Below are 25,579 nucleotides of genomic sequence, written 5' to 3' on the forward strand. Positions count from 1 at the left end.
TTATGGGGAGAGATTGGACAGGGTGGGACTGTCTTCCCTGGAGCGAAGGAGGCTGAGGGGTGACCTGATTATCTCCATCAAATCATATGCAGCACAGATGGGGTAGATAGAATCTTCTACCCGTGGTAAGCGTATGAAAAACAAGAGGGCATAGGTTCAAAGTGGGAGGAAGTATTTTTAAAGAACATTTGAGGGGAAAGACTTTTGCACGGAATGTGTCTCAGATACAATTACTACGTTTAGTAGACATTTAGACTGGCACTTAAATAGGCAAGGCATAGGAGGATATGGACCCAACACAGGCAAATGGCGTCAATGTTGATGGGAAAAAAATGATTGGCATGGACATGGTAGGCTGAAGGGCCTATTCTGGTGCTGTACAACTCTGTACCTGTGTCAGATGCCACAGAGGTGGCTATTAAAACTCATCATTCTGGAAGCAGACCCCATAACTAATCATAAGACCATGGCAGCAGAATTAGACCATTTGGCCCATCGAGTCTGCTTCACCATTTAATCATGACAGATTTTTTTCAACCCCATTGTCCTGCCTTCTCTCTATAACCCTTAACCCCCTCACCAGTCAAGAACCTATCAATCTCTGCTTTAAATACACCCAATGACTTGGTCTCCACAGCCCTCCGTATTCAGTAGGTTTCAATGAGATCCCCCCTCATTCTTCTGAACTCCTTCGAGTACAGGCCCAGAGCCGTCAAACATTCCACATACACTAAGCCTTTCATTCCTGGAATCATTCTTGTGAACCTCCTCTGGATCCTCTCCAACGCATCTTTTCTTAGATACAGGGCCCAAAATTGCTCACAATATTCTAAAAGCAATCTGACCAGCACCTTATAAAGCCTCAGTATTACATCCTTGCTTTTGTATTCTAGTCCTCTTGAAATGAATGTTAACATTGCATTTGCTTTCTTTACTACCTGCAAGTTAACCTTAAAGGAATCTTGAGCTCGGACTCCCAAGTGCCTTTGCACCTCCGATTTCTGAATTCTCTCCCCATTTAGAAATAGTCTGCACCTTTATTCTTCCTACCAAAGTGTATAACCCCACACTTCCCTACTCTGTACTCCATCTGCCACTTCTTTGCCCACTCTCCCAACCTGTCCAAGTCCTTCTGCAGACTCCCTGCCTCTACGATACTACCTGTCCCTCCACCTATCTGTGTATTGTCTGCAAGCTTGGCCACAATGTCATCAGTTCCTTCATCCAGATCATTAACTGGAATTGGTTTATTATTGTCACGTGTACCGAGGTACAGTAAAAAACTTGTCTTGCATACCATTCGTACAGATCCATTCATTACATAGCGCGTTGAGGTAGTACAGGGTAAAACAATACAGAAGGCAAAGTAAAGTGTCACAGCTACAGAGAAAGTGCAGTGCAGGTAGTCAATAAGGTTCAAGGTCATAACGAGGTAGATTGTGAGGTCAAGGGACCATATTTTCATACAAGGGAACCATTCAATAGTCTTATAACAGCGGGATAGAAGCTGTCCTTGAGCCTGGTGGTACGAGCTTTCAGGCTTTTGTGTCTTCCACCTGATGGAAGGGGGGAGAAGAGAGAATGTCTGGGGTCGGTGGGGTCTTTGACGATCCTGGCTGCTTTACCGAGACAGCAAGAAGTGTAGACAGAGTCCATGGAGGGGAGGCTGGTTTCCTTGATGTGCTGGGCTGTGTCCACAACTCTCTACAGTTCTTGCGGTCCTGGTCAGAGCAGTTGCCATATAAAGCCGTGATGCATCCAGATAGGATGCTTTCTATGGTGCATCAGTAAAAGTTGGTGACTGTCAAAGAGGACATGCCAAATTCCTTTAGCCTCCTGAGGAAGTAGAGGCGCTGGTGAGCTTTCTTGGCCGTGGCATCTACATGGTTGGACCAGGACAGGCTGTTGGTGATGTTCACTCTTAGGAACTTGAAGCTCTACAAATTTCTCAATTGCTGTGGTGGGTTTTGAATCTGTCACCAGTGCTGCGCCCCTGGATACCAAGCCAGTAGCTGAACCACTATGATACCCTCTCATTAATGTATAAAGTAACTGTGTACCAAACTCCATCTACTTTGTACATAGTTATCTCTGAAATGTGTCAGAGGGACTTGCGCATGTAATTCACCAATATGCAAAGTGTTTGGTTCAAATTTGTATGCATAAAACACCTTCGAATCTTGCCATTTTTCAGCCCATTTTCCCAGCTGGTCCAGATCACTTTGCAAACTTTGATAGCCTCCAGTCTTAGTGTCCTCTGCAAACTTGCTGATCCAGTTTACCACATTATCATCTAAATCATTAATATAGATGATAAACAACAACGGACCCAGCACCAATCCCTGTGGCACACCACTAGTCACAGGCCTCCAGTCAGAGAGACAACCATCTACTACCACTCTCTGGCTTCTCCCACTAAGCCAATGTTGAATCCAGTTGACTACTTCAGCCTGAATGCCAAGTGACTTAACCTTCTGGACCAGCCTCCCATGTGGGACTTTGTCAAATGCCTCGCTAAAGTCCATGTAGACAACGTCTACTACCTTTCCCTCCTCGACCTTCTTGGCAACCTCCTCGAAGAACTCTATAATATTGGTTAGACATGACCTGCCATGCACAAAGCCATGTGGACTATCCCTAATCAGACCCTGTCTATCCAAATACTTATATATCTGGTCTCTTACTTTCCAATAATTTACCCAGGACTGATGTCAGGCTCACTGAACTATAACTTCCCAGCTTATTCTTAGAGCCTTTCTTAAACAACGGAACAACATTAGCTATCCTCCAGTCCTCCGGCACCTCACCCGTGGCTAAGGATGTTTTAAAAATCTCTGCCAGGATCCCTGCAATTTCTGCACTAGCCTCCCACAAGGTCCGAGGGGACACCTCGTCTGGCCCTGGGGATTTATCTACTTTACTTGATCTCAATGAAAGGTTTCCTCCCACATCCCAAAGATGTGTGAGTTTGTAGGTTAATTAGCCACTGTAAATTACCCCTCATGTGTGGGTGAGTGGTGGAATTTTGGGGGAGTTGATGAAAATGTAGAGAGAATAAAATTGGATTAGTGTTAATGGATGTTTGACGGTTGGTGCGATGGGCCGAAGGGCCTGTATCCATGACTCATTACTGTTCTGGTAACAGGCAGCAACACTACCCCCAGTATTTACCTGATGCAGGGTTTTGACCCAAAACATCGACAACTCCTTTCCTCCCACAGATGCCTCTCAACCCACAGAGTTCCTCCAGCAGATTGTTTGTAGATGGAAACTTTTATATCTAAGAGAGAGGGCTTCGGTTTAAGAGGAGTGAGAGAGTCAGTGGGGATCTGAGGAAGATTCTTTCACCCAGAGAAGGGTTGGAATCTGGAACGGACTACCTTAGGGGTGGTGGAGCCAGGGACTCTCGCAACATTTAAGCAGCACCTGGATGAGAACTAGAATTGACCAAATCAAAAAAGAAACTGCAGATGCTGGAAATCTAAAGCAAAACCGGACAATGGTGGAAATAGCAGCACTTGTGGGAGGGGAGATAGAGATAACAGATAACAGACCCTTTGTTAGAACAGTTCTGATGAAGGGTCCCTGACCCAAAATGTGACTCCGCTTCTCCTCCCACAGACACTGCCTGACCTGATGTGTACTTCCAGCATGTTCTGGCTTTTGACGTGAATTGCCAAGGTGTGGTAGGCTATGGCGCAAGTGCTGGCAAATGGGGTTGGTATAGATAGGTGCTTGGGGTTCAGAATGGACAAGGTGGGCTGAAGGGCCTGTTACATTCTGGTGTGGCTCTATGACTCTAGACACAGTTTGCTTTCCGTGTTCTTACGACGTGTCAGCCATGATAGAAGCCACAATGGAACCAGATAGGTTTTTACAACAATCTGTGGTTTTGATCTAATGCCTGGGTGGGAGTTGAACTCATACCTCTGGACTGTTGCTCCAACACTCGGAGCATCATAGAGACGCAACCAGTGGAGCCGCAGTCTCACAGCTCCAGGGACCCAGGTTCAATCCTGGCCTCCTCTGCTGCCTGTGTGTGGAGTTTGCACACTCTCCCTGTGACTGCGTGGGTTTCCCCCGAGTGCTCCACTTTCCTCCCACATCTCAACGACGTGTGAGTTTGTAGGTTAATTGGACACTAAGTTGCCCCTAGTGTGTATGTGTGGTGGTAGAATTTGGGGGCAGTTGATGAGAATGTAGTGGGGAGGGGTGATGGTGTAAATGGATGGTTGATGTTCAGCACAGACTCGATGGGCTGAAGGGTCTGTATCCCTGCTGTAGGACCCTACAACATTAATGGTCTGGTAACTGACAGCGACACTACCTCAGGCCTTTACAGGAACCTTGCCTTGTCACTCGCTGCCTTCAGCCTCATTCACCACCTCCAGCCAGCATCGCCTCCTGAGCTAGATACAACTCCCCCTTGGTCATTGGGTCTCTAGCTTTGCCAAGCTGCTCACTGGCTCCCTCAGCCTCTCCACCTTTGATGCTTGCCCCAGTGAAACCTTTCCTCTCTCCCTTCCTTGCGTGGCCCCCATCATCATCCTACTCTCCTGTTGGAGATGGTCATTACGCGGCATGTCTATGATGTGTCTCTTACTGCCACTGCTCAGCCCGTGCACGAATGTTGTGGAGGTCTTGCTGCAAGCAGGCACGGGCTGCTGCATGTTCTGAGGAGTTGTGAATGAAATTAAGCATTGCATAATCTTCAGTGATCACCTCCACTTCTGAGCTCACGGTGGAAGTAAGGTTATTGACGAAGCAGCTAAAGATGTTTGGGTCGAGGACACTGCCCTGTGGAAGTCCTGCAGTGATGTCCTGGGGCTGGGATGATTGACCTCCAACACCCACAATCATTATGACTCCAATCATTGGAGCATTTCCCCTTGACACCCATTGGCATTAGTTTTACCAGTTGTTGTGCGAAATGGTTCTTTTCAGCCTTAAGGATCAAGGACTCTGGACACGAGCTTTGGATATCAAAACTAATTTAATCACAAAGGCAAATGCGGGGACAGAATGGATGGGAACAGACACACACTCACATACACGCAGGAGACCACAAATGCGAGGGGGAAGTTGCAACTGGGATAAGATACACTCACACATACACACTGACACACACGAGCACACAATAACAATGTACAACTTCAGGATATAATACTTCAATGCTTGACCCACACTAGCATTGGCTCTAAGACTGTCTGGAATCTGAGTGAAACACTCCCAAACCACATGGTGATGCACTCTTACCAGTGATCTCTGCAGCGTTGTCTCACTACTCCTGGGGTTGTCAAAAGAGGAAGGGCTAGGGGATTGCAGCCCCTTTTATGGTGCTAGGAGGCTGGGTGGAGCCTCACTGTTGTGATTTAAACGAGTCAATGGTCAGGCAAGTTCAGAGACAAAAGGTACTCTCACATCTGAGGGGTGGGTGGAGCCGCACCTTGATTGACAGTGGTATCACTTCCGATCAGAGGAGCAATACTGTCCTCCGGTCAGTGGGGGGTCAGTGTCGTTACTGCCACGTGACAGCCATGTGGATTTCTCACAAGACCAGGATACCTGATGCCACACTGTCGAGTGCTGCCTTGATGTCAAGACCGGTCACTCTCACCTCGTCTCGGGAACCCAGTTCTTTGGTCCACGTTTGGACCAAGGTTGTGGTCACGTCTGGAGTTAAGTGTCTCTGGGGAAAGCCCAGGCTGAGCATCAGTGAGCAGCTTTTTGATGAGTAAGTACTACTGGATGGCAGTGATACTTTACATCACTTTAGAACATAGATCATGGAACACTACAGCACAGTACAGGCCCTTCAGCCCACAATGTTGTGCTGACATTTTATCCTGCTCTAAGATCTATCTAACCCTTCCCTCCCACATAGCCCCCTATTTCTCTATCATTCATGTGTCTATCTAAGAGTCTCTTAAATGTCCCTAATGTATCTGCCCCCACAACCTCTGCCGGCAGTGCGTTCCACACACCCACCACTCTCTGTGTAAAAAACTTACCCCTGACATCCCCCTTATACCTTCCTCCAATCACCTTAAAATTGTGTACCCTCATGTTAGCCATGGTCGTTGACAGTTCAGAGAAGACTGACTGGGCAGTGATTAGCTGGAGTGGGATTTTCCTGCTTCTTGTGGACAGGATGTACCTAGGCAATTTTCTGCATTGTCAGGTAGATGTATTTATCGGAACTGTTTTGGAACAGCTTACTTGGAAACACAGCTAGCTCTGGAGTATAAATGAATAACGTTTGGGAAAATCAGATAGTCACCGCATTTTGGATAATGCATTGCATAAAGCAGTTGGAGGTTTTACACAAATTCACCATAATTATCCAAAGCCTGTTCTCTGCAAATTCTTTATTTTTCAGTTACAATCGGTATCACTACTTGAGAGACGTTGCTGGAGCGGTCAAGGTGACGGTTGGTGGACACTTACTCTAGGACACGGTGACCTGTTTCACTGCTTCAGTTCCAGTCTGCTCGGGGTGGCCTGTGGCTTCATGTAAGAGATAAGATTTCTTTATCAGTCACATGTACATCGAAACACACAGTGAAATGCAGCTTTTGCGTTGTGTGTTCTGGGGGCAGCTGTGCTGGAGTTTAACTGCAAGACTTTAACGCTCTGCCATTGACACCAGAACAACAATCTTGTCCAAGTTGGCGACCGTCTCATCTCTTGGCTAATAAACAAATGGGGTCACAAGTCCTCGGCAGGGAATCGAGCAGCTAAGCTTTGCTGACACATCCCGTGAAGTACTGAGGGAGCGCCGCATTGGCAGAGATGCTATTTTTAAGAAGAGACAAGGAGAGTGGGAATGGGACTGATTGCTCTGCTGGGGGCTAACATGGGACATGATGGGCTGAAGGGCCTCCACTCTAGCAACAAACAAGCTGCAATAAACTAAATTTGTTCCCCCTCCCCCAAGTGTTGGTACAACATATCCCTTGCTCCATTTATTGCTCAGTCAATGTTACTGAGAGTTCACTGGTTACTAAGGCACTGCAGTTTGTGGGATCCTGCTATGCATGAACTGGCTGCCTTGTTTCCTACATGACTACCCTTCAATGGCTGAAGAATGCCTGAGATCTGGAAGGGGTTCTGCACTCTTGCAAGTTGAAGCCCAGACTGGTGATCTTTCTATAGGGATGTGTGCCAGAGGGGAGGCAGCGGATGAATGAGATCCCTCCCTAGCCGAGGAATTCGGACATCCTGAGATGACAGGATCTGAAGGACCAGCCAACGTTGTTACTTATACCAGTGGAGTGCACGTACCTTCTTAAGCCCAGTTACAACAGTCGCAGGATGGATCGAAGACTAAACCAGTGTCACACTTTCGCAAGTAGGTCTTTCCATTCATGCACTGGTAGTAGTAGTTCTTGTTCTGTGCATCGGCATGGAAGCCATTGGATTTCCCTTTGCAGAAGTTGAGGTTCCCAGGGCTTTTCATGGGAGCACTGGTGGGGAGAGGAGGAGCCACACATTCTGGAAAGAAACGAGTTTTATTGGTTCACAGTTAGTTTTCAACAGTTTGATACGAGTGATGAAGTGGGCCGAGGAATGGTAAATGGGGCTTAATTCAGATGAACGTGAGGTGTTGTATTTTGGGAAGACTAGTCATGGGAGGGCTTTCACAGTGAACAGTAGGGTCCTGTGGAGAGTTGTAGAACAGTGGGACCTTGGAGTTCAGGTACATATTCCCTGAAAGTGGAGTCACAGCTAGACAAGGTGGTGAAGAAGGTGTTTGGCACGCTGGCCTTCATCAGTCAGGGCACTGAGAATAGAAATTGGGATGTTATGTTGCAGTTGTACAAGACATTGGTGAGGCTGCATTTGGAATATTATGTTCAGTTTTGGTCACCCTGCTATAGGAAAGATGCCATTAAGTTGGAAAGAGTGCAGAGGAGATTTACGAGATGTTGCCGGGACTCAAGGGACTGAGTTATGGAGAGAGGCTGAGCAGGTTGGGACTCTTATCCTTAAAGTGTAGGACACTGAGGGGTGATCTTATAGAGGTGTATAAAATCGTGAGGGGCATAGATAGGGTGAATGCACACAGTCTTTTTCCCAGGGTTGGGGAATCAAGAACCAGAGGGCACAGGTTTAAGGTGAGAGGGGAGAGATTTAATAGGAACCTGAGGGGCAACTTCTTCACCCAGAGGGCGGTCCATATGTGGAACGAGCTGCCAGAGGAAGTGGATGAGGCAGGTACAATAACATTATGTATTTAAAATACATTAGGACAGGTACATGGATAGGAAAGGTTCAGAGGGATATGGGCCAAACACGGTCAAATGGGACTAGCTTAGAAGGACATCTTGGTGGACATGGACCAGTTGGGTTGAAGGGCCTGTTTGCCAACTGTATGACCCTGTCACTCTAGTGTTAAGAAACACTGGATGAATTTCCAAAGGCCTGAACTGATCACTCAGAGATATTTTGAAATCCCAGCATTTAAAACCAGTTAATTAAATCTGGAGCATAAAACACTGGTGTCAGTGAGGGAGCCAACTACAGATTCACTGATGCTCTTTAGCAGAGGAAGTCTGCTGTGTGGTTCCAGACAGCAATGTGGTTGACATTTGCACTGCCCTCTGAAATGGCCCAGTTGTATCACCATGCAAGAACATTCACCAATAGACTATACCCGCTCAAGAATTTTGGAATATTAGTTTATGATTGTCACATGTACCAGGGTACAGTGAAATGCTTTTGTTTGCTTGCCAGACAGACAATGCCATACAGAAGTGCATTGAGGTAGTGAAAGCAAAACAGAGGGTAAAATATATTGTTACAGCTACAGAGAAAGTGCAGTGCAGATAGAGAGTAAGGTGCAAGGGTAGATTGGGAGATCAAGAGTTCATCTTTTAGATAAGATTAGAATTACTTATTGGTCACATGTACATCGAAACACACAGTGAAATGTATCTTTCCATAGAGTGTTCTGGGGGCAACCCACAAGTGTCTCCATGCTTCTGGCACCAACATAGCATGCCCACAACTTCCTAACCCATACGTCTTTGGAATGTGGGAGGAAACCTGAGAGCACCCAGAGGAAACCCACGCAGACACAGGGAGAATGTACAAACTCCTTGCAGACAGTGGCGGGAATTGAACCCAGGTTGCTGGCGCTGTAATAGCATTACGCTAACCGCTACACTACTGTGCCCGCCCACGAGAGGTCCATTCAAGAGCAAGATAGACAGTCCACCATGGCTTTCCTGAGGTGATCAATGCTGCCCTGCCATGAGTGATGATTCAGTGCCTCTCCGGGCTAATCCTCCACTAAGCCACAGGGGTAGATGGGAATGTGGACATTACACTCAGACCAGCCATGATGTTATGAAGTGGTAGAACAGGCGTGAGGGGCCGAATGGCCTACCCCTGCTCACCCCTGGTACATCCGCATGTAAAAGGGGAGTTACCTGGATTAATGTTGAGCTCAGTGTGCAGCTTGCTGATGAGAGGATAGCGACCCTGGTGGCAGAAGGTACCACTGAAATCATCCAGGGACAGTGTCCATACCATGGCCCCTCCGATCTTATTCTCCTTCAGCCATTTGATCTGGAAGGAAAATCACTCTGAAAGTCACTGCGGGCTCAGTGAGATCTGGGACACCCCAAACCAAGAAGGTCGGTGGACCGATTCACGTGTTACGCCTGAGGAAAGCTCTGTGTGCAATGGTGTTTCTGGCTGCCGCACTACAAGAAGGTGATGCTGGAGAGGCTGCAGAAAGATTCACAGCAATGTTGCCGGGACTGGAGGGCCTGAGTTATGGAGGAGAGACTGGAGAGGCTGGGACTGTGTCCCCTGGAGTGAAGGAGGCTGAGGGGTGATATACTGTATAAAATCATTAGAGGCATAGATAAGGTGGATGGTCACAGATGTTTTCCCAGAGCAGGGGAGTCTAAAACGAGAGGGTATTGGTTTAAGGAGAGAGGGGAGAGACTTAAAGGGGACCTGAGGGGCAACCTTATCACACAGAAGGTGGTGGGTATGTGGAACGAGCTGCCAGAGAAAGTGGTAGAGGTGGATAAAATTCCATCATTTTAAAGACATTTGGACAGGTTCATGGACAGGAAAGGTTCAGGAGGATGGGAAAAGGCAGGCAAATGAGACGCGTCCAGTGGGTAACTTGGTCGGTATGGATGAGATGGGCTGAAAGGCCTGTTTCCGTGCTGTATAACTCTATGAATCTATGATTTCTTATGGATTCACAGGTATGTGTGCCTTTACAATAAATGCTCAGGAAATTCTATCTCAGTTTACATCACAATCTCTGGAGGAAACTGGTTCACAGAACTAAAGCAAACAGCAGTGAGAAGAGCTGACCTTGATTTCATAACTCTTGGGGTCATCGTATCCAACCCAATCCCTTCCCTTGTATGCGTACGGCACCATCTGTGGTCCGTCCCATTTCTGCGTAGCACCATTTAAGAAGAGGCAGATCTGTTGAAACAAGGAAAGAAGGATTAGCAATGTTTAAAAGCCATCTAGATAAGTCCATGGATAGGAGAGGTTTAGAGGGCTATGGGTGAAACACAGGTGATGGGACTAGCTCGCTGGGCAACACAGTCGGCATGGACCAGTTGGGCTGAAGGGCCTGTTTCCATGGTAAACAGTGGAGTCCAGAACTCTGGGAGAAGTTCAGCAGCAGCTGGAGGGTTCAGCGAGAGGTTTGTGGGTCTGTCTGCAAGGCAGAACTAACATGTCTCCCCCAACCATGACTTACTGGTGATAAACAGGCAGAGAAAGGACCGAGTCCCCACCCACCCCGGGTTGTGAGCCCTCTACCTGTGCGAGATTGAAGGGATTGCTGTGATTAATCCCCATCATGGACGTGCTGCTTTAGGAATTTGGACTTTTGGTGTGTCTGCAGGTCTATAAATACCTCGAAGTAGGCCATGAAGCCAGCTTCCTGAGTGTAGTGACCTTCAGGCCCCTGGCCAACGGAGGGGGCTCCAACAGCAGTGCTGGACGTGCTGAGTGTGAATGAGCGTCCGTAGGCAGGGAATCCCACGTTGATCTTTTCAGCCGGAGCGCCGTTATCCTTCCAGTATTTGATGGTGTAGGCCTGTGGAGAGGAAGGGCCATGAGTGGGTGGCTGCAGGGAGCCCGGATACTCCTAGGCTGTCTACCTCCGGGACGTGGGAACATTCTTCCCTGTGTGGAACATCTCTGGGATGTGGGAACACTCTTCCCAAGTCTGAGTGCCTCCTCGATGTGGGAGCACTGTCCATGAGACCACATCCAGAAATTGGGAACACCAATCCCAGAACTGTGTTCCCCCGAGATGTAGAAGTACGTATCGCAGGGATAAATATTTCAGCTTAGTTCCCACTGCTGAGTGACTCTGGAATATTGGAAAACTGTTCCCAGGACTGGGTCCTGGGATATGGGAACACTCATCCCAGGACTGGGTCCCTCTGGGATGTGGGAACATAGTTCCCAGGACAGCATCCCTTTGGGATGTGGGAACACTGATACCAGGACTGGGTCCCTCTGGGACGTGGGAATAATGTTCCCAGGACTGGGTCCCTCCGGGATGTGGGAACATAGTTCCCAGGGCAGAGTGACCCCACTTTGTCACCCACACCTGAGGAACCACGTCAGCCTGCACACCCTCGCTGCGGACCAGGACCCTGGGAGCTGAGACCAGACCAGGAGACAGGAAACAGTGGTCGGCAGATGCATGGTTACCCTGCTGCAGGAAAGGTCCGCGTTCTCACAAGATATTCCTCAGGACAAGACAGGCTCCGCTGCAGCTGGCCGTGAGGGCCTGAGACAGGAGGCGACCTGTAAACCCTGACACTGAGGTCAATGAGGGTATTGGGGCAAACAGGCAGCTTCCTGCAGGGGGTCAGGGGCAACTGGGAGCTTCTAAACCTCCTCCAGACCCCGGCCGGCTGGTCCAACACTGACGTTGTGTAATGGGGCTGAGCTGGGACAGCCGAGACCCAGGGCAGCAGCCAGTGGCAGACCACACATCGCCCGTGACCTGCTGGTTACTCCAGGGCAATCCAGACACGGCCTGGGAGCTCCCCGAAGCTGACCCAGCAGCTTGGAATCGGCCCTGTGGAGAGATGGGGAGACAGGGAGAGGGGCAGGGATGGCCACTGCGGCCGGCAGAAGGAGGCTCCCGACTGCACACTGAATGAAGCAACAGTGAGGGAGACGAACCACATTGAAGTACTTGTTGTTGCCTTGGGCGGCCGGGAGTGCGTAGAGGGGACTGTTCTCCCCGGTGAAGGGGTTCCAGGAACCATAGAAATCGTATGTCATCACGTTGAAGAAGTCCAGAGTTCTGCAAGAGGGAAGAGCTGTGAGAAACGCTGACGTCACCAGTAAAATATATTTGTTCCTTTCCTCAATCTTTACTTCCACCTCAGTCATTGGAACCTCTGCTTTTCCCATGTTTCCAAACAGAACGAGGTCATTTGGCCCATCTAGTCTATGCTGGCTCAGAGCTCTCCCATCCGTGCCGTCCCCCCACTTATTTCCCTGTTCCCTCATACATGCCCATTGACGACATCTCCCACCCACTCCAAAGCTCAGACCACCCACCGACACAAGGGTCGACGTAAAGTGGTCAATTCACCTCCAAACCTGGAGGTCTGTGGAATGTGGGAGGAAACCGGAGCACCAGGGGGAAACCCCCACGGGTACAGGGAGAACGTGCAAACTCCACGCAACACCAGAGGAGGTCAGGATTGAACCCAGGTCTCCGGAGCTGTGAGCAGCAGCTCTACCCGCCGGAAAGCATTGTGACTGGTTGTATCACGGCCTGGTGTGGGATCTCCAATGCACAGGAACACGAGAGGCTACAGAGAGTGGTGAGACTCAGCCAGTCCCATCACAGGTACAGCTCTCCCCACCGTCGAGGACATCTACAGGAGGTGATGTCTCCGGAAGGTGACATCCACCATCAGGGACACCCACCATCCGGGCCGTGCCCTCTTCTCGATGCTGCCATCGGGCAGGAGGTACAGGAGCCTGAAGACCCCACACCTCAAGGTTCAACAACAGTTTCTTCCCCACTGCCGTCAGGTTCTTGAACCCACCTGAAAAACCCTAATTCTTCCTTGGACTGTATTTCTTTGTCCCTTTCTCAACTTGGACTGATGTCGTTGTGTTTATTTAGTCGTGTAATTTATGTATAACTTATGTCAATCTATGTTTATGTGAACCACCGAGACCCCGGTTCCCACCCCCTGAAACCCACCTGGACCCCAATTCCCACACCCCCCTCTCTGAAACCCACCAGACTATTTAAACTTTGGGTTCACTGGAACATTTGTTCTAAGCCTGTGCAACATCTATAAGAGTGAATGGGTTTGGGAATTAGTGGGAATGACATCCAACATCCGGACAATCTACCAGTTGGACACCTCAACATATGGAGTGAGCTGCATCGTGGGAGTTTCCCAGTGGCATTTCCATCTGGAGAAGGAACGGTTCCCTGGAAGCCAGTGGGTGAGGTGAGACCTGAAGACCCAGCAGGTTCCCAGCCTCTCCCGATCCCTCCCCAACGCCAGGACCACCTCTGACCCACAAGAACGGCACCAACACTCACTCTCCCAGCTGAGGAATCTCATAGGCCGTTTCGATGGTGGGTCTTCCTGCCGCCACAGCCGCCGAGAGCAGGAGGCGCGGCCTGCTGGTGCTCTTCCCCTCTGCCTCGAAGGCTGCGATCAGCTCCTGAAGGACAACGATGATAAGACGTCTTTATTAGTCACATGTACATCGAAACACACAGTGAAATGCATCTTTTGTGTAGAGTGTTCTGGGGACAGCCCACAAGTGTCGCCACACTTCCGGCGCCAACATAGCATGTCCACAACTTCCTAACCCGTACGTCTTTGGAATGTGGGAGGAAACCAGAGCACCTGGAGGACACCCACGTAGACACAGGGAGAATGTACAAACTCCTTACAGACAGCGGCAGGAGTTGAACCCGGGTCGCTGGCAAAGTAAAGCGTTACGCTAGCCACTACACTACCATGACTGCCCACATTACTGCCACGATGTGGCAGTTCCCTCAGTAATTGGCCTCACCATGGACTTTGGGAAACACACGTGAGTTTCGTCAGCTTGAGGAGCACCTTCCAGCCAGGGGGGTGTGACTGAGCCACAGGGTTCACCTCGACAACAGAACTTTACCCCGTCTTAAACCGGCACCAGTCGGGGCAAAACCAATCATTGAACAGACAGGGTGCGGACTTCACTGGCAAGGTCAACGTTTATTGTCCAATCTTTGTCACCCTGAATGCAGGGGCATACCGGGATATGTCAGGGGGTACAAGGTCGACCCTGTCGCTGTGGGTGTGGGGTCTCACGTGGGCCAGACTGGGTCAGGGTGGTCTGTTCGCTGCTGCTCACATTGCCCAGTCCTGTGTTTTATTCCTAGGTTTATCCAACTAAAGGTGAATCCTGGGGCATTGGGATTTGAACTTCCATTTTGGGATCAATGTCCCAGGAGCGTGAGCTGCTCCCCACGTGACCTGTGTCCATATTGGTCACGGAGCAGGACGGGTGGAGGAATTATCGGGAGCTCCTGCTCCATCCCCAGCGATGGGGTGGAACAGATAAGACACAGATGTTGCTCCATGAACAGCTGTCCCAGATGTGCCAGCTGCGGATGGTGGAGAGTGAGGGGCCAGATGTGAAGTGTAAGCAGCCCCTGAGCCCAGGTGATGAGGAACCTGCCTCCCGACCCAGTGTTGAGGTGAGTGGGGGAGCCGGAGAACAGCTGAGGTCTGACCTCCAGCCCCTGACGTACTTCAAAGCTGCAGTGTGGGATACAGCAATGACAGGAGATACAGCAGGGATACAGGCCCTTTGGCCCATTGAATCCATGCTGACCCTCAAGCACCTGGTGTTACACTAATTTTACACTGATCCCACTTTTTATTCTCCCCACATCCCCACCAACTCCCCCCCAGATTCTACTTCCAAATTGGGGACCATTTACAGCGGACAATGAACCTACAAGCCCGCATCTGATTGGGATGTGGGAGGGAACCGGAGCACCCAGAGGAAACCCACAAACTCCACACAGGCAACGCCCGAGGTTGGGATCGAACCTGGGTCGCTGGAGTCAATGAGGCGGCAGCTCTACCCACGGTGTCGCTGTGTCCAGGCCGGCTCAACAGCAGTGGGCGAGTGGACAGCGATTCCCTCCACCACCACCCCCACAGAGCCACTGGATCCTGCTCCATGTGTTTCACTGATCTGTTCCTCTGTCCCTGACGATGGAGCTACGGTGAGGTCGAACCACTCAGGATGAGTAACTAATAGATCAGCTGTGTTCGATCTTACCTGAGTTAGGACCGTGAAGAGGTGCTTGTCACGTGGAGGACTTCCTCTTGATCCAGGGTATTCCCAATCCATGTCCAGACCATCAAAGCCATATTTACGCAGGAAGCTGATGGCTGACGTTATGAAGGTCTGACGGTTTTGAGGTGTGGACACCATGGTGCTGAATCTGGAGGGGGCACAGTATAACTGGTGACCATAACTGGCTGACTGCTCTCTCTGGGCTGGGTAACGGTTCCCAGTGTGGACAACGTGTCAGTCATCAATTCTCACCTCAGCTGCCAATCCGATAACAAAACAAAAAGTTGTTCAGACTTACTGTTGAGTTCCAAAGTTCCAGCCTCCGACTGACAGAAGTGTTTTCAAGTTTTTGTTCCTGTTGAAGATTAAACAGATTGTTGGAGAGTGATTCCCGGAATTAAAATATCCCAGTCCCTTCTCCAAGAATTCAGTCTCTCTCCCAAGTGAAAGGCACCATAAGTGGTGGCTGTTCATTGTCCTCTGTTTTAGAATTTTGATCAACTGAACAGTGGTCTCTCCCTCTCTCCCTCTCTCTCTCTCTCCCTCTATTCCCCCCCAACACACTCACTCTCTCCCTCCTTCTCTCTCTCTCTCCCCTGATACCAAATCTGTTCATTACTCTCTCATTCGATGTCACCATTCACAGGACGAGAGTTCATTCCATTTATGTACAAGATTCACATTCTGACAGCAGGACATTAATGTCCCTTGACACGCGTTCCCAGAGGAGGCATTCGAGGGTTTTCACAAGGTCCAACCACTGCCCCCCCTCCCCCCCCGTGTGATACCAGCAGAGCCTCAACCTGTGACCTTTCCCCACTAAGTCTGCACCAGATTCAGTGAGTCCCTCGGCACGTACCCTGGACCCAGTAATGTGTCCGTGGAGATGTTCCGTCATGGACACCTCCATCCACTGGCGGACCCGTGAGGTTCGAACTGACCAGAGGGCACCTTTCACTCTGTGGTCTACGCACTGTTCCTGGGGAACGGACTGGGTGTCCCTGGTATCAGCCTGTACAACACAGAGTGCTTCGACAAAAATATTGATAGTATATACAGTGAACACAATCAGGAGATGTCTCTGTTGTCTTTCACTGTAACAACCCATTCAATACATTCCCCTGCAACATGCCAAAGTTGTTTGTGCCCCATCCCCAAACCCCGCATCAGAGAGCCTGTTCCGCAGGGCCCAGCCACCGGTTGCACGACCCGAGACTGTGGACCGTCCCCACAGAGCCTTCGTGGTGGCTGCACTGAGACTCAGTGTGTCGCTCAGCATGGACCCCTGCACCTGGAATGTCCAGCCGTCCCATTCGCCTGTGTGCTCCCCCTCGGTGCAGAACACCAAGAGTTCCGGTCAGTCATCGGGTCACAGAGAGAGACAGCTGGGAAACAGGACCTTCGGCCCCTCGAATCCATGCTGGCATCTGCCATCCACTCACACCAATCCTACATTAATCTCACTTTGTTCTCCCCACATTCCCACCAGCTCCCCCCAGGCTCCACCACTCACCCACACACTAAAGACAAGTTACAGTCGCCAATTCATCTGCCCACCAGCACTTTTTTGGGATATTGGAGGAAACCACAGCACCCAGGGGAAACCCACGGAGTTAGAAGGAATATGGACAGCTTCAACCCCACTGTGATAAGACTATTGAACAGTTCCCTTATACGAGATGGACTCATGATCTAACTTGTTGTGACCTTGCACCTTATTGCACTGCACTTTCTCTGTAGCTGTGACACTTTACTCTGTACTGTTATTGTTTTTACCTGCACTACATCAATGCACTCCGTACTTACTCAATGTGACTGCACTGTGTAATGAATTGACCTGTACGATCGGTATGCAAGACAAGTTTTTTACTGTACCTCGGTACAAGTGACAATAATAAACCAATACCTATACAAACAAACTCCACACAGACAGCAGCCGAGCTCTGGGCCGAACCTGGGTCACTGGAGCTGTGAGGCAGCGGCTCTGCCCACTGAGAATGGGAGCACAAGACCTGGGCGTTGGGTCTAGCTCACAGTACCTGGTCTTCAGAGCGTTGAATGAGTGATAGAGAGTAACGTCATTCCATTCGTAGGTGACAATTTTATTGTTGCTCATCACAGCGAAGGCGTAGATCAGGTGGGTGCACATGCAGGGGTCAATGTCATCGGGGACGTATTTCGCTGCTCCTGGTCTGTACTGAGCCCAGTTTGCAAAGTAACACACCAGTCTGTAGGCAGAGCCTGTGGGTGGGAAACAGGGGTCAGCAGAATGCCTCCACCCAACAGACAAAGTGAAGCAAAGCTTGCGATGCACAAAGACTCACCCAGTTGCAGGCACGCCAACAAAACCACCGCTGTAACAGAGAACACAGGGTAAGTTTCTGAAGTATGATCGGATTCCCCCCAAACATTCAGACCTGTTGCACTTTTCCCAAGTGCAGTCTGAGTCTTGGACCTGGTCTCCGTGACATGAAGCATGAGCTGTTCGCTCCGTGACACTGAGGTGCTCGGTTCCTTAACGTTTCACTGATTCACAATTCCTGAAATAATTCACCTTGAGTTGACGATTGGATTTGTCCGTCTGTTCATTCACAAGGTCTGGGAGTCACTGACAAGCCCAGCATTTATTGCCCATCCCTGATTGCTCCTCAGAGTTTGGCACTGACCTGTTGACTGGAGCTGCTCATTGCATTATAGAGTCGGAGAAAGATCAAGCTCCGAAACAGGCCCTTTGTCCCACTGAATCGGTACTATCCATCAACCACACATGGACACCAATCCGGCATCGATCCTTTTCGTTCATTCTCCCCACATTCCCATTAATTCCCCTGAGGTTCTACACCTCACCTACACACTAGGGGTAATTTAATATTGTCAGTTAACCTACCAACCCGTAAGTTTTTGGGATGTGGGAGGAACCTGGAACTCGAAGGAAACCCACTCAGTTAGAGTGCAAATTCCACCCAGACAGGACCGAGGTCAGGAGTGAACTCCGGTCTCGGGTGAGGAGAGGCTGTGACCCCACCAGCTGCTGCACACTTTGACCTTCACTGAGCAACTGTGGCAAAAGGAATCAAGAAATAGGAACAGGAGAAGGCCATTCTGCCCCTTGGTCTGCTGCCCCATTCAACAAGATCATGGCGGGTCTTTGACCTCAGCACCACTTTCCTGCACCATCCCCATATCCCGCGATCCCCTTAATATCCAGAGATCAACCACTCACTGCCCAGAGGCCCATCAACACATCAACTCCCACAAATCAGGTGGAGAATTCCAGAGATTCACCAACCGCTGGGTGAGGAAATCTCTTCTCGTCTCTGCCCTGATTGGTCACCCACTGAGACAGTGACCGCTAATTCTGGACACCCCAGTCATGGGAAACATCAGCTCTGCATCCACCCTGTCAAGCCCAGTAAGAATTTTGTCCACTTCAGTGAGATGGGTGTTAATGACAATGTTAGATGTGAAAATGGACTCTTGACCTCACAATCTACCTCGTCGTGGCCTTGCACCTTATTGTCTGCCTGGACTGCACTTCCCTGTAACTGTGACACTTTGCATTCTGTTATTGTTTTACCCTGTACTACCTCAATGCACTGTGTAATGAGTTGATCTGTACGATCGGTTTGCAAGACAAGTTTTTCACTGTATCTCGGTACATGTGACAATAATAAAGCAATTTACCAGTGCCGTAGTTTCGTGATCATCATTCCTGATGCTAGCTTTTTCATCTGGATTCCTTGAATCTAAGCTTCACTCTGTTAGATTCCTTCATTTAACCTCACATAAGAATTCAACGATACATAAAGGTGTGGAAATGGAAGAACAACTCACCTATGCTGATTATGAGCTTTGCCATCTTGCAGCCAGTGAACGGTGTGAGCCCTGTTGGCTCTTTATAAACTGGGTTTATCTCTATTTATTAATAATGTTGGGTGTTGAGAGCTTATGGCTTTGGAAAAGTAATCAACTATGCATTTGATATTTACCTAAGTAATTATTTTTCTTGATAATCTTATAGTGAACCTTATCTTGATAAATACCTGTAAACCCACCTCGAAATTTGCCCTTCATTTGAACTCTGCCCTTGTTTTCTTTCGAGGCAAAATACTTTAAAACCTTAGAAAGATGGGAGGACTTTTTACTTTTGGAATAATGTCCTCTATTGAAGGTAGGGAAGAGTACTCTCTTTGAACAGGTTGGAGAGTACTGGTCCATGCCGACCAAGATGCCCATCCATGATAGTCCCATTTGCCCATGTTTGGCCTATATCCCTTTGAACCTTTTCTATGTGCAGGCACGGTATTGTAGCGGTTAGCGTAACGCTTTACAGCATCAGCGACCCGGGTTCAATTCCGGCCGCTGTCTGTAAGGAGTTTGCACCTTGTCCCTGTATCTACGTGGGTTTCCTCCGGGTTCTCAGATTCCTCCCACATTCCAAAGACGTAGGGGTTAGGAAGTTGTGGGCGTGCTATGTTGGCACTGGAAGTGTGGCGACACTTGCAGGCTGCCCCCAGAGCACTCTACGCAAAAACACTCTACCTTTCCTAACCCTGCCCCCACCTGGCCCCATCTGCCCATTTTACATCTGTTTTCTACCGATCGCCTACGAGTCTCCACACTCCCCCCTCCCCCCACCTGGCCCCATCATCCCCCAACCTCAGCTGGTTCCACCTATCACTTATCAGCCCCTGTCCCACCACACCACCCACCCCCCATCTCTCTATACTGGCCGTCTCCACTCTCCACTCTCAGTCCTGATGCAGGGTCTCGACCTGAGACGTCAACCGTCCCTCTTCCTCCACAGATGCTGCTCGACCCACAGAGTTCCTCTGGTGGTTTGTGTCTTGCTCCAGATTCCAGCCTCTGCAGTCAAGTCAAGTCCAGTTTATTGTCATCTGCATGAGTCCATGTGTGCACAGGTGCAATGAAAAACTTACTTGCAGCGGCATCACGGGCACAGAGCATCAGATAAGCAGCATTCACAAGAGAAACATGAATTAAACATAAATTATACACAATTTTTACAAGAAAGAACACAATTAGAACAAAACAAAACAAGGTCCATTCTACTCTCTTGTATCTCCACACCTCCCTCTCCTCAGGTTAACAGCTCTCACTAACAACTGTTGGAGAGTAACTCTGCGAACACTGTAAACCTATGATCCGTTCATGGGATGCCACCTGCGCAGGGTCAGGAATACAAGCAAACAAACTGACTTTCCACTTGTTTACATAAAATGGCTTTTATTTCCACAGTAAACACACAGTGCCCTCCAGAGGGGTTGAGGGAAAGGCAGTGGAGAGGTTGGAGGGAAACCCAGGGGCCCCAAGATCAACCTCCGAGGACTTCCAAGGTATCAAACACTGCTACTAATTTCCAGGCTCAATGAGAAGTAAGGGCAAAGGATGAGAAGGAGGGTACTCATCCCCTTGAGGATGTTTGTCTAATCTGTCAGATCTGCACTTACCAGGACTTGAGGGACTAGGTTATTGGGAGAGGTTGGACAGGCTGGGACTTTACTCCTTGGGAGTGCAGGAGACTGAGAGGTGATCTAATGGAGGTGTATGAAATCATGACGGGCATAGACAGGGTGAATGCACACAGTCTTTTTCCCAGGGATGGGGAATCAAGAACAAAAGGGCATAGGTTTAGGGTGAAAGGGAAAAGATTTAATAGGAACTTGAGGGGCAATATTTTTACACAGCGGGTGGTATCCATGTGGAACGAGCTGTCAGAAGAAGCGGTTGAGGCAAGTAAAATAACAACTTTTAAAAGACATTTGCACAGGTACACGGATTGGAAAGTTTTAGGGGGACATGGGCCAAACTCTGGCAAATGGGATTGACTTGGATGGGGCATCTTGGTCGGCATGGACCAGTTGGGCCGAAGGGCCTGTTTCTGTGCTGTATGACTCTGTGTAAAAAAAAATCTCTTGTGCCTCCATTGGTTTTATTTTATATTTCTGGCATCTGCAGGTTTATTTTGGCAGTCTGATTGCAAAGCAATATCTGACAGTACACACAGGGGCAAGGTACTCGAGCAGGTCAGGATGCACCATATCAAATCGTTTAATAACCTTAAATGGTTTAGTGGGATTACTCCTTAATCTTTTTACACTGAAAGAAATACCCTCCTAGTCTGCACAACCTGATTTCTAAATTTAATCCTTTTGCCTTTCAGAATCAGAATCAGAATCATGTTTATTATCACTGACTTATGTGACGTGAAATTTGTTGTGTTGTGGCAGCAGTACGGTGCAAGATATACATTTACTATAAATTACAAAACTAAATATTTCAATAAGAGGAATAATGAGGCAGTGTTCATGGGTTCATGGACCATTCGGAAATCTGATGGCGGAGGGGAAGAAGCTGTTCCTGAATCATTGAGTGTGGGTCTTCAGGCTCCTGCTCCTCCTCCTCGATGGTAGTAACGTGAAGAGAGTATGTCCCGGATGGTGAGGGTCCTTAGTGATGGATGCCACCTTCTTGAGGCACCGCCTCTTGAAGATGTCCTCGATGGTGGGGAGGGTTGTGCCCATGATGGAGCTGGCTGAGTCTACAACCCTCTGCAGCCTCTTGTGATCCAGTGCATTGCAGCCTCCATACCAGGCGGCGATGCACCTAGTCAGAATGCCAATCCCTGCCAATCTCACAAACTACCTGCTGATTTATTACCATAACCAGTTGTGGTGCCCTCTCTTGGGTTACCTTGCAACTACCTATTTACCACTAATCACAACCAACCCCATTGCAATGGAATGAAGTGGCAGGCACAGTAGTGTAGCGGTTAACGTAATGCTATTACAGCGCCAGTGACCCGGGTTCAATTCCGGCAGCTATCTGTAAGGAGTTTGTACGTTACCCCCATGTCTGCGTGGGTTTCCTCCGGGTGCTCCGGTTTCCTCCCACATTCCAAAGACGTACGGATTAGGAAGTTGTGGGCGTGCTATGTCGGCGCCAGAAGCGTGGCGACACTTGCGGGCTGCCCCCAGAACACTCTACACAAAAGATGTATTTCGCTGTGTGTTTTGATGTACATGTGACTAATGAAGAAATCTTATCTTGTCTTATCTTTATTGCACCACCTCCTGGAGAAAAAACAAGCTGCTGGAGGAATCAGCGGGTCAGGCAGCGTCTGTGGAAGGAAATGGACAGTCGATGTTTTGGGGTTGAGACCTTCACCTGGACTGAGAGCACTGCCTTCTGTCTCGGATAACTAACACATGCCTGCACTTCATGCAGCTTGCTGAAGGATAGCCACAGCAGTTGCATTCCAGAAGTCCATGGTTCAAATATAGAACATAGAACACAGCATCAGGACAGCACAGGAACAGGCCCTTCAGCCCATCATGTGTGTGCTGACTGTGATACCAAATTAAAATAAATCTATCTGACTACTCATGAACCATATCCCTCCATATAAGAGCCTCTTAAGTGCCTCTGTTGTGTTTGCTTCCACCCCCACCCCTGGCAGCACATTCCAAGCACCCACCACTTTCTGTGTAAAAAAATTTGCCCCGCACATCTCCCCCTTTCACCATAAATGTGAACTTTTTAATTAAAGAATCTAAAGGAGAAGTTAGTTAAAAAGGGGAACTCCACCATGTCAGCCTGTGGAATTCCCTGCTAGAGACAGCGGTTGTAACAATGACAACTTCCGTGGTCCCAGAGAACGCTGGAGTGCTCTCCAGTCACCCTGATAAGTGCAGCTTGAACAGAAGCTCAACAACTCTTCAGGAGCTCAACAAAGCAGCTCTCTTGATTGTTTCCTTGTCCATTACCCTAAGCATTCACTCCCTCCACCAACGGTGCACAGTGTCTGCAGCGTGCACCATCTACAGCTCACCCTGTGACTGCACAAGCTTCCAGTTCTCTCCCATGTCACAAAGACATGCCGGTAGGTTAATTGTCCAATGTAACTTTCGCCTTCTGTAGGTAAGAGGCAAAAAAAAATCAAAGGGGAGCTGATGGGCGTGTGGGAAAGAATAAATTGCAGGGATACAGGGAAATAAGGGGAAGGGCACTGATGGGGTTGTTCTGTTGGGAGCCAGAATGGGTATAATGTGCCAAACCCATGTGATGGGCTGACAACCCACCCTGGACATTGTCTCTTCTCCCCCCCCCTTCCACCAGGCTCAAGGACAGCCTCTGTCCCGCAGTAATAAAACTCCTGAATGGACCTCTTGTACATTAAAGGTGAACTCTTGACCTCACAATCTACCTCATCATGACCCTTGCACCTTATTTTCTACCTGCACTGCACTTTCTCTGCACTATATTCCACATTCTGGTATTGTTTTGCCCTTTACACTACCTTGATGTACTTATGTTTTGAAATGATCTGTCTGGATGGCATGCAAAACTAAGTTTTTCACTGTATCTTGGTACATGTGACAATAATAAACCAATTCCAATTCCAATTCCAAATGGGCTCCTCTGTGTCTAGGTAAGTGTGAAATGGTACACATGAATTATACATAAATTTTACAAGGCAGTGAAGAAAAAGTGAGACTGTGCAAAACACAATTAGAAACAAGTCCACGGTAGTGCAAGAGGTGGTCTGTAGTGTTCCATTGCTGAAGTAGGGTTAAGGTTGTGTGAACACAAGAGACTGCAGATACTGGAACCTGGAGCAACACAAAGAACGCTGGAGGAACTCAGCGGGTCAGTCAACTCCTTACCTGGACTGCACTGTCTTGACGTTCACTGTCCATTTCCCTCCAGAGATGCTGCCTCACCCGCTGAATTCCTCCAACATTTCGTGTGTTGCTTAGGGTTGTGCAGGTTGGTTCAAGAACCTGATGGTTGTAGGAAAATAGCTGTTCCTGAACCTGGTGGTGAGGGACTTCTGTACCTCCTCATAAGGATACTTTGCGACCATTCTTCCTGTGTCAGCCTGGTAATTTTGGGCATCGCAGAGTTCGGAATAAAGCATCTGTTTCAGGAGTCCAGTATTGGGCACAGAATATCAAGGCCTGCTCTGTAGAACTGACTGAGTGTTAGGGCAGGAACCGCTGGTAGATCAGTGGATGTTGAAATCCATGATCTGCTGCATCATCAGATCACACAAGATGGCGCAATAACACAATATGAAAGAAGTCATTGTATAATCGCAGTCCATGGTTAGGGACAGATCCTGACTGAGGCTGGACAATGGGAGACACTTATTCTGCACTGTGAGCCCTCTAACCTCGAGTGAGAGAGCCTTGCACCCAGTTGCCAAGTCCGGTGGGAATGCTGGAGACACGAGAGACTGCAACACTGGAATCTGGAGCAACAAACAAACTAGTGTCGGAATTCAGTAGATCGGCAACATCTGTGAAGGGAGTGGATGGTTAACATTTCAGGTCGAGACCCTTCATCTGTCGACTGTCTATTTCCCCCCACAGACGCGGAGTACCTCCACTAGTTTGTTCTTTGTTAGTGGGAATGATGTCCAACTACCTGAGGAAGTGGTTGAGGCAGGTACATTAACATCATTTAAAAGGTACTTGGACAGGTATGTGGATAGGAAAGGTTTGGACGGATATGGGCCAAATGCGGGCAAATGGGACCAACTTAGGTGGGATTCTTGGTCAGCACAGACCAGTTGGACTGAAGGCTTCTGCACTTTGCTGTATGACTATAACTGCAGGACTGCCCCATTTGCACGTTTTGACATCTTTGAGATATTGGTATTGGTATTGGTTTATTATTGTCACATGTACTAAGGTACAGTGAAAAACTTGTCTTGAATACCGATCGTACAGGTCAGTTCATTACACAGTGCAGTTACATTGAGTTAGTACAGAGTGCATTGATGTAGTACAGGTAAAAACAATAACAGTACAGAGTAAAGTGTCACAGCTACAGAGAAAGTGCAGTGCAATAAGGTGCGCGGTCACAACAAGGTAGATCTTGAAGTCATAGTCCATCTCATCGTATAAGGCAACCATTGAATAGTCTTATCACAGTGGGGTAGAAGCTGTCCTTAAGTCTGGTGGTACGTGCCCTCAGGCAGGGTGGATGGGGTCTTTGATTATGCTGGCTGCTTTGCCAAGACAACGAGAGGTAAAGACAGAGTCCATGGAGGGGAGGCTGGTGTCCGTGATGTGCTGGGCTGTGTCCACAACTTTCTGCAGTTTCTTGTGGTCCTGGGCAGAGCAGTTGCCGTACCAAGCCGTGATGCATCCAGATAGGATGCTTTCTATGGTTCAACAGGTGGTTCAATGCATGACAGATTTATCTG

General features: G+C 48.8%; 1 protein-coding gene across 2 annotated transcripts; it reads right to left on the reverse strand.

Moving 5' to 3' along the window:
- Window positions 1-6,358: 6,358 nt before the first annotated feature.
- LOC127580707 (acidic mammalian chitinase-like) lies at window positions 6,359-24,285 on the reverse strand. 2 transcript variants are annotated; one of them, XM_052034475.1, is made up of 12 exons: window positions 24,033-24,285; window positions 17,670-17,699; window positions 17,385-17,586; window positions 15,644-15,700; window positions 15,328-15,493; window positions 13,583-13,707; window positions 12,190-12,313; window positions 10,901-11,083; window positions 10,342-10,458; window positions 9,435-9,573; window positions 7,285-7,494; window positions 6,359-6,507 (listed from the first exon to the last, which is right to left on the reverse strand). In XM_052034475.1, the coding sequence occupies exons 3-11, from the start codon at window positions 17,492-17,494 to the stop codon at window positions 7,289-7,291; spliced, it is 1,227 nt and encodes a 408-aa protein (XP_051890435.1). In that variant the 5' UTR covers window positions 17,495-17,586; window positions 17,670-17,699; window positions 24,033-24,285; the 3' UTR covers window positions 6,359-6,507; window positions 7,285-7,288. The 2 variants fall into 2 exon arrangements, with proteins under 2 accessions (XP_051890435.1, XP_051890434.1); XM_052034474.1 differs by lacking the exon at window positions 24,033-24,285 and adding an exon at window positions 22,214-22,337.
- Window positions 24,286-25,579: the final 1,294 nt, after the last annotated feature.

Source organism: Pristis pectinata, chromosome 20, assembly GCF_009764475.1.
Source record: "Pristis pectinata isolate sPriPec2 chromosome 20, sPriPec2.1.pri, whole genome shotgun sequence".
NCBI classification, from domain to species: Eukaryota; Metazoa; Chordata; class Chondrichthyes; order Rhinopristiformes; family Pristidae; genus Pristis; species Pristis pectinata.